Source organism: Pseudophryne corroboree, chromosome 5 (genome assembly GCF_028390025.1).
Source record: "Pseudophryne corroboree isolate aPseCor3 chromosome 5, aPseCor3.hap2, whole genome shotgun sequence".
In the NCBI taxonomy this organism is placed as follows: domain Eukaryota; kingdom Metazoa; phylum Chordata; class Amphibia; order Anura; family Myobatrachidae; genus Pseudophryne; species Pseudophryne corroboree.
In genome coordinates this window covers 826,322,846-826,332,334 of record NC_086448.1, presented here as the reverse complement: position 1 = coordinate 826,332,334, position 9,489 = coordinate 826,322,846, and the positions used below count along the sequence as shown (strand labels likewise).

The window sequence follows — 9,489 nt, the reverse complement described above, 5'->3', positions numbered from 1 at the left end:
CAGGAATATGCGAATCTTTCCTAACTATCATAGGAATATTACCCTTAAAATACCCTACAGCTGGATACTAGACACCACCTTTCAACCTTTATCTGACCCTTCCTATCATGTAAAGAGGAATCTCTCTGTTCCAGGAACCATTTATACCAAACATACTTGCTGACATTGTTTAGGGGAATATTATCTATAAAACACACTATATGGGTTAAATATGTTGCGATCGAGTCGCCCGCTAGATGCTCACAAACTCTACCGTAAATGCGCATACCACGCGCCAAAGCGCACGGCCGTAGAAGCTCCATTACGCAAAGTGCAAATATGCGTACGCACGGCAGAGCGTGTGCCCGCGCAGCGGGCATGTGCATGGGGTTAGTACAAGGCATGTGTAAGAGGATATTTTTCGACTTTGACATGAGTGAGGTGGAGGAGGTGAGTGAGGTGGAGGAGGTGAGTGAGGGGGGGAGGTTAGTGAGGTGGAGGAGGGTGAGGTTGCTGCTGTGGCCTTGAGTGATAGTGACAGTGATGGTGGTGTTGCTCCGCAGCCACGCACCACTACCAAGACGGGCAGAAATGTTAAATTTAGCTTTGCGGAAAATATGGCTTTGGTGCATGAGTTGATGTGCCATCATCGCCAGCTGTCTGGCCGTGATGCGGCCAAGGTGCCTTCACGCAGGAAAACTGTTCTGTGGGGGAAGGCAGTAGCGGCAGTAAACAGTGAGGGTGTGGTGAAGAGGACCGAGGACACGTGTCGGAAGAGATTCTACGACATCAAGCGCCGTGTCAAGGCCAAGATGGCAAAGGAGGCTAAGTCAGCCAGGCATACAGGGGGTGGCCATCCCTTTATAGCGTCTTATCGGGAGCGGGAGGAACCTGTGCGGACCCTTATTCCGCATGAAGTTGTTGGTGCGACTAATGTGCGGGATTCGGATCGTCCAAGGCCTGATGGTGAGTTTTTTTTACAAATCTGTTATATCTGCATATGTGTTTATGTCTAATTAGTATTTTTAAAATGATATCGTATTGTTAATATATTTTTATGTTCTAAATTGATTATCTATTTGTGTTTTTTTTTTTAATATTTTGTGTTTGTATTGTGAGGTGTTATGTAGTAATGGTTTTTTTTGGTTTTTTTTGTTTTTTTGTTTAATGTCTGCTGTATTTTACTTGTCTTTGTGGCCAATATGTTAGTGTAGATGGCTAAGTATTGTATGTTTTCTTTTTTTTTAATTTTCTAATTTTTCATTTTTTTAAATTTTATTTTCAAATTTACTCATTAATGTAATAATTTAAAATATATGGTAATACATGTGTGTATATTCAGCTGTTGGCCATGGAAAATTAGACTACTTGGCTATGTTTTTGTCGTTGGAAATGGAACCTCATTAGCCTGTTTACAAAAAATGAAGCAACCCATTGTTTCAACATTTATTGTTAGAAACTGTACCCATAATGGTAATCATATGTCCACATCACTAAATGTTGCTGCTTACAAAAGTACACACTGTAATTAAAGGTCATAAACACCAATGTATCATTTTTACAGTACGAAAGCAAGCCACCACTTCCAGAACACAAGCAACACTGTCAAGAGCTGTGGATGCTGGCGATACAGGTAACGCAAAAATGACACCTGTTAATGTGGCCACCACAAAAAAACAAAAAAATCTAATGTTTGCATTAATCCATAGGAACTTCAACATTGCATCACAGTCCACAAAGACGTCCTTCACAGGGGTCTGGCAGCCACACGAGCAGGCCTAGCAAGAGACGTCATCCTGATGTCGCAACAACACCAGCATTAAGCACACCCCCACGTCGTATTTCAACTGTGTTGCCTCAGCCACCAGAACACATTTTGGAGAGTACTCAATCACCGGGACCACATTCCCCTCAGCTGTCTGGTGAGTAAACACAAAACACAAATTACACATCAGCCAAAACATTTAATAATCCTAGTACTTATCCACAGCAGCAAGCACATGGCTTGCAAATTGTTAAAATCCAAAAATCACTAAAAAATGTATGCAAATTTAGAGTGTTCTCTTGCGCCTTACAGTAGTATTGTGTTGTCATTATTTATTTGAATAGTAAAATATTGAGCTTCAGGTAGATTCACACCCTTTCACAATGGTGATAGAATTCATATTGTCATTTACTGTTTGAAATTTTAATGCAAGTACGATATGGCGGGTGACAAATCACTTTTTTTCATGGTGTAAACTTTGTACCTCTGTGTGTTTGTTTCGTAAGTGTGGTATTTGTCAAACATGTGTCCACTTTTGTTTTGAAGTCATTTTTTTCAACATAAAAACCAACATAATTGGCCTTTTTGATTGTGTATACAAGTCTTGGTGAACATCCTAATTTGCTTTAGAAAAATTTTGACAAACAAGTCTAGAAAGTTAAACTAAATATCAAAACCAGCATAATTTTCGAATACACTCAAATGTTGTCCCCTTAAACCCCATACAGAACCAGACATCATGCCCCCGGAAGCCCAGCAGGAATCTGAACAGGAAACATACACCCTCCATCTGCAAGCAATAGATGTTAACCAACCAAGCACGCCTCAGGAAAGTACTCCGCCACCTCAAATGTCACCACACCCACAAATGAGCCAAACAACCCCCCCGCAACAACCTGAACCATCATTTTGGGTAACATGGAACCAACAACAGGCACAGAATATTGATTGCCTACGCACACACACCCAATACCTAGCCAGTCCGCCCCATCATCTACCGAGACTGTGTAGAAACACAAGCAGGCTCAATGTCCAGCTATGCAGAGTCGCAAACAGTATGGAGCAGATGAGAGCAGATAACAGCCAACTTATTGTTACCTTTCAGCACATAATGGATGAGCAACACCACCATCAACAGGCCCTCATTCAGTTAATTCAAAGTAATCAAATTATATCAGAAACCATGTCTCGCATCATAGACAACAACACAACAGCCACAACACAACTTACGGCAACCCTGGCTAACCTCAGTCAAAATATTAATTTGTTGGCACAACACCAACAAGGTTCCAGCTCAGGGACCAACACACCTACACAGACCCCAATTTCATCACCAGTTCGAAGATCAAGCCAAACCCGCTCCACTGCCCAAACCAAACCCACGTCAGCCACCAAAGAACAGCCTAAGAAATAGGCCACCCTGCAGCTGGAGACACATTGTTGACACAACTAGGTCTACACAATAGCAGTTATTTGTAATGAAAACACATGTTGTACAGTAATAAATGTGAAAAGTGATTGATGTGCAATGTGTTATGTGCAAAAAACTGTCAGTGTACGAGGAAAATTCTTAGAGTTAACACTCACATGTGTTGGGAATATTCTAGCATCATTACTAACATGAACGTTTACCACATCACAGCCATAATTATGTGTAAACAATTTTGTAAGGTTGGTGTTAGTCAATGTATGTTTGGCTAATTGGCACACATTACTCAATGTCCATTATGTTGTGCTAATGAGGTAACATATTTCAAACACAGCTTTAGAAGAAAGTCGACACACAACAAACACAAACAATAGGCTAAACAATAATGGTTGTTAGTGCATACTAAATTATTATGTAGTATTGTGGCAAACATAACCTTTGAATGTGAAAAAGAAACTTTTAACATTATAAACACATAATTACTAACCAAAAACGCTATACAAATAGCTAAGTAACTGATACCCAACAGTTAGACATAAACACATATCAAGCAAATAAACAACACTCAGCTGACTAGCTTAAGAGGGAGCAAGAGCCACATTACTACAGAAAATACATTGTTCCTTAATTGCTCATATACAAAGCACACAGGCAAAAATCAGGTCTTGCCTTACATGCCTCCCTATATCTGTACTCACAGTTTCGCCAGATGTTTCTAACTCCTCTGCTTGCTGACTGTTTTCATCATCATCATCATCATCATCATGTGGCAGATGTTGCTGCAAACACGTTATGAAGAAAACAGCAGCAGAACACAATCCTAGTCACCTTTAAGGGACTATACTACAAAAGCCCGGCAGACTTATCCAGACACCGAAACCTTGATTTCAGTACACCAAAACATCGTTCTATCACATTCCGTGTAGACTTATGTGCATGATTGTAATTGTGTTCAGCAGGGGAATCAGGGGCGGACAATGGAGTCAGAAGCCAAGAGTAGCAGCCATAACCCCCATCACCTGAAAAACAGAGATTAGCAGCATTGTAAAATATTGATGCACAAACACAGTGCTAACATAATGTGCAGGTTGAGGTAAGCACAAAATTAAACACAAATACTTGGTACATACCCAGCAGCCAGCCATCCGGCATTTCTCCAGCCTCAAATTTATCAAAGAGGGATGACTGACTGAGGATGAAGGAGTCATGGCAGCCGCCAGGGTAACCCGCAACAACACTCATAATTTTGAGATTTGCATCACAAACCACCTGGACATTAGTTGATTGCCCAAAATGTCTATTTATATAAATATATTGCCTAGGGGCCTCAGCTCAATGTGTATGCAATCTATGGCACCCAGCACATTTGGCATGCCAGCAAGCTCATAGAAAACTACCTTGACTGCATGCCACTGAGACTCCTGGGTAGGGAAGCAGATAGAGGCATCTATGTGGGGTTCAAATGCATCCAAAACCTGAGTGTACAATCAAAAATATAAGGTGAGTGTCTTAAGCACTTTGTTCAAATATACTGTTATAAATTCACATTACACAATACAGAAATGGGGCCTAGAGGAGTATGTATGGTTTGCCTCACCTGATTTAAATATTTTGAAAAGGTGGGCTGTGAGATTCCTACTACATCGCCTGTCACAGCCTGAAAGCTGCCAGTAGCCATAAAGTGCAACACAGCCAGGAGTTTGTGCAGGCCTGAGACAGAGCGGGAGCGTGCTGTCTCAGGGACTAGGTCCAGTTTGACTAGGTCATACAGATGGAAAATGTTGGTCCTATTTAGCCTGAACATCTGTATGACCTGGTCATCGGTCAATGCGTTTAAGTTCAAACGCCCCCTAAAAAACCGAGGCCTGCGCAGCCTCCGCGGCACCTGTACATCCTGCTGACCATGTTCAGTTTCCTGGCCCTGGTTTCTTGTAGCCTCATGCCTCATGGAGCAGTCTCAGGAATCCCACAGCAAAACCAAATTCACTGCTACACACGGCAGCAGCCATTTCAGAGTGATTGATTTGGCAAATGTGCTGGCCCACCTTTTAAAGGGCCAAAAATGCAGGTGTGATTAATGATTAAGTCGGAACACATGTAAACACGCTTCTCAAAAGCAGGTCTACTTTTTTCCCGTGTTTTTTTACGAATTGTATTTTTTTACGAGCGCAAATGCTCTTTCACGGTAGAGATTTCAAATACGAATGCATAGTAAATGACCGAGTTCTATACCTAAACAGCCGCGTTTGACCGATGGTGTATTCATTCGTATTTTTACAACACAGCCGTAAAAAAAATACGAATGCCCTCATCACTGCCGAGATTTGAGTTTAGTAAATTCCCGAGATGACACTTTGAACAAAAAACACCAAATCGGTCAAAATCGGGAGCTTAGTAAATATACCCCTTTGTTTTGTTTGGATTTCACAAACGTGGCTGGCCTGCTCACAAGCAGACCCTGGTCAGGTGGATTAGAATGGTGATTGCACATGCTTATGTGAAGGCTGGTCTGTCAGCTCCTGCTCACATTACGGCCCACTCTACTCGGTCTGTTGGACCTTCTTGGGCGGCCCAACGTGGTGCGACCCTTGACCAATTGTGCAAGGCGGCTACGTGGTCCTCCGGGAACACGTTCATAAGGTTCTATGCCTTCGATACTGCCGCTTCCCAGGATGCTTCCTTTGGACGCCGGGTTCTTGTGCCCGCTACAGTGCATCCCCTCCCATAAGGAACTGCTTTAGGACACCCCCATTGTCCATCCTTGTGGAGCCCAGTGTACCCCGCAGCAGAAAATGAGTTTTATGGTAAGAACTTACCGTTGTTAAAACTCTTTCTGCGAGGTACACTGGGCTCCACAAGGCGCCCATCCTGACGCACTTAGCTTCTTCGGGATGGTATGGCATTAGCCGCTGACACTTCTCTGGTCGTGAGAGTGTGGTGTATGTGGCTACTAACCGTTGTCGTTTCTTTTCCAGCTACTGCATTGGGCTGGTTAACTAAAAACTGAGCTCCTGTGCAGGGAGGTGGGGTTATAGAGGAGGCGGCGCTGTGCATTCTGGGAACAGTCAAAGCTTTGAGCCTGTTGGTGCCTCGGATCAAGATCCTACTCTACACCCATTGTCCATCCTTGTGGAGCCCAGTGTACCTCGCAGAAAGAGTTTTAACAACGGTAAGTTCTTACCATAAAACTCGTTATTCACAACCAGCCCCTGCCCAAGGGAGCTTATAAGAAATATACACAATCACCTACCTGCAGAACAAGTGCTAAAGTGGAGACGGATAAAGAGTGATAAATGAGCAGCCAATCAGCTCCTAACCCTCATTTATCAAACACAGCCTGTTAAATGGCAATTAGGAGCTGATTGGCTGGTCATTTATCACTCTTTATCCGTCTCCACTTTATCACTTGTTAAGGCTTAATACATTTTGGCCATTGGGCCTTATAACCAATGCAGGGAAACGGCTGATGATCCCATTTGAATGAATATATCTCTGATTTCTTTTTTTTCCACAAGAATGTAACAGCTACATAATGGGGGTAAGGTGCAATCAGGGAGATTGCTGGTCTATTCAGGGAGTCAGGGAGATTGCTGCTATTTCAGGGAGTCTCCTGCAGAATGAGGGAGGGTAGGCAACAATGGTATAAGTATCAGGGTGGCAGAAAACCGAGGGATTTGGTGCCTTCGGAGGGAGTATGGAGTAGAAGATGGTTTAAGTAAGAGAAGGAAAGGCACCTGAGGGAAGAGGGTCCTGCTCGTGAGAGCTTACATTGTAAAGGGGAGGGGCAGACAGACAGGGTGTGGATCATGATAATCTACAGTAACTAGACAGTCATTAGGCCATCCCTATATGGTTGACGTGCAATAGGTTGACAGAGTCAAAAGTTTGATAGATAAAAGATCGACTGTGTCTAGGGTCCACAGATACAAACGGTCGACACAATTGTTTTTTTCTTTTTTGCAGATATTTGTCGTTTCATAGTGTTTGACCGCAATTAGTGTAACGTGTCCCCTCGTGAGGCTCACTTTGCTCGCAACGCTTCAGGTTACTATTCCCAGTTGTGGTCCACGTGGATGGTAAAAGGAGCAAAAGTTGAAAAAAGTGCAAAAAATCCCCAAAAACGTGCGTCGACCATTGTCATGTCAACCTTTTGTACCTGCTGACCTTAGACACAGTAGACCACTTACCTGTCATGTTTTGACCCTGTCAACCTTTTTAACCCTGTCGACCTAATGCATGTCGACCGTATGGCATCGACCTACTGACTGTCTAGATCTATGAACCGCCACCTTATAGAAATATACACAATTACCTACCTGCAGACCAATATAAAAAGACACATCAATTTATACATACACACATGCACAAACACATGCAATCACAGACACACATACACCAAGACATACAAATACACACATATATACCAAGACAAACATACAATATATACTGTACACATTTATACAAACAAAGGGGCCAATTCAATTGCGCCACGCACCACCTGCTGGCCATCTGAATATTGGGCGTCTATCAGGGCTCTTAGCCTCGGCAGGCACTTTTCCACGCCTCCCGCCCCGGAGGTGCAAGAGAAAATGTGTTAAAAAGTCCATAGTTTGGGCGCCGAAAGCACCCAGCCTGGACTTTGGATCCCCATAAAGACTTTTTAGGCGGCTTTGCGTGGCTTAAGCTGGAGCTGACCGGTGCTTTAACTAGCAATGGGCATCTGATCAGAGCAAAAATAGAATAGCTCCGATAGACGCACGTTGCTAAAGACGCCCAGCAGGCGACACAAAAACAATTGAATCGGCCTCAAAGAGAGACGCGCATACAGTACACAGATACATTTATACCCCTTTCAGATATGACACACGGGAATTTGCTGGGTCTCAACTCTCAACCCAACCTGGGTAATGCGCAAGATCAAGGTAATTTACATTCACATCTATCAAATCCTGGGATGATGAGCGTTCACGTACAGTACAGAATCCCGGGATTTTGAAGCATGTCTGAACGGGGTATTAGACACAGCAGACACACATCGTACTTTCCTATCTTCCTGGAATGGCGGGGATGATCCCAAAAATTGTGTGGCTCTCCCGGCCCTCCAAAGAGGCGAGCAATTCTCCCGCATCCCCCTCCAGCCACCCGCTCACCCCTTCGGCTATCCACAATAAAGCACAAGTGGATGGGTCGAGGAGACCCATTGACGCGATTTGTGCTGAATCGCATCATCGTAGCCCGGCCTTCCACTATCAGAGCCTGTTTTCACTGCACTGCGAGTGGGGGGCGGAGCCATGATGATGGGATTGTTCTGCCACACCCCCTAGACAGCACAGCTATGCACAAAATTGGGACAGCCCCCACCTGGGGAGAAGTTAGCTAAGTCGGTAAATATGACACACATAGACACTAAGGCACACACCAGGGCCGGTTCGAGGGCTTTCAGCGCCCCGGGCGTGCAATAGGGGCGTGGCTTCATACAGGGGGCATGGTCAGTTACGCCCCCTGTACAGTAGTATTGCCGCTGAAATGATGTGCAGTGAGCGATGACGTCATCGCGCACCACATAGTAAAGGTCCTCTCCACGAAGGGAAACTAGACGCTACGCGTCTAGCTCCCTTCACAGCGGGGGGCAGCGGGACAGAGCGGGCAGCGGGGGGCACAGCAGCAGTGGATCTTGCCATGGTGAGGCGCCGGCGCCCTCCGGAAGGTGGCGCCCTGGGCAAAAGTCCTTCTTGTCCGTGGCAAGATCCGCTATTGGCACACACTTATACATGCAAGGGAGCAAACATAGACTTGCACACAGGCACATACAGATGGAGCCTCGATCATCTAGCCTTCTCTGCTGCACCATGGTGCACCAAGGTTTCAGGCATAAGCCTTTCATCTATTGTTCTCAGCTGCAATACAATACAGAGAGAACAATACAGCAGGGGATTAAGCCATTACAGCAGGGGATTAAGTCCAAGTGCCCTGGCTCAGTCAATCCTATTAGATAGATGAGCAGGGCTCCATCTGTAGAGACATGGGTGTTTTAAGAGAGGAGGGGACCCGCGTGCAGCCCTCGTCCCGTGCCCCCTTCTCCCCGGCAGCTCGTAGACTCTGGGTTAAAGCGCATGCGCAGGTCTCCAGGAACATGTCTCCCGCTCCTTGTTTCTGGGGACACCACCAGTGCGCACGCGCAAATCATTCAGAAGTGGGACTCCGGAGGGGTAAGTCTATTTTATGGGTACACACTGTACCCTATGCATAGAGATATGTAACATGGACAAGCAGAAATGCAAACCAGCGCTCCACCACATAACCGAGGATGACAGGT

At 44.8% G+C, this 9,489-nt stretch overlaps 1 protein-coding gene across 1 annotated transcript; it reads left to right on the top strand.

The window, feature by feature from the left end:
• The first annotated feature begins 1,401 nt into the window (after window positions 1-1,401).
• LOC134929510 (uncharacterized) lies at window positions 1,402-3,218 on the top strand. The gene is made up of 3 exons (XM_063925110.1): window positions 1,402-1,612; window positions 1,689-1,901; window positions 2,473-3,218. Exons 1-3 carry the CDS (start codon window positions 1,477-1,479, stop codon window positions 3,156-3,158), a joined length of 1,035 nt encoding a protein of 344 aa, XP_063781180.1. The 5' UTR covers window positions 1,402-1,476; the 3' UTR covers window positions 3,159-3,218.
• Window positions 3,219-9,489: the final 6,271 nt, after the last annotated feature.

Bases quoted from the DNA above. Each gene is read 5' to 3' on its own strand.
- LOC134929510 (XM_063925110.1), top strand. From the start codon at position 1,477: ATGTTGCTGCTTACAAAAGTACACACTGTAATTAAAGGTCATAAACAC. The intron at 1,613-1,688 runs GTAACGCAAAAA...ATTAATCCATAG, and splicing joins TGTGGATGCTGGCGATACAG to GAACTTCAACATTGCATCAC. The intron at 1,902-2,472 runs GTGAGTAAACAC...AACCCCATACAG, and splicing joins ACATTCCCCTCAGCTGTCTG to AACCAGACATCATGCCCCCG.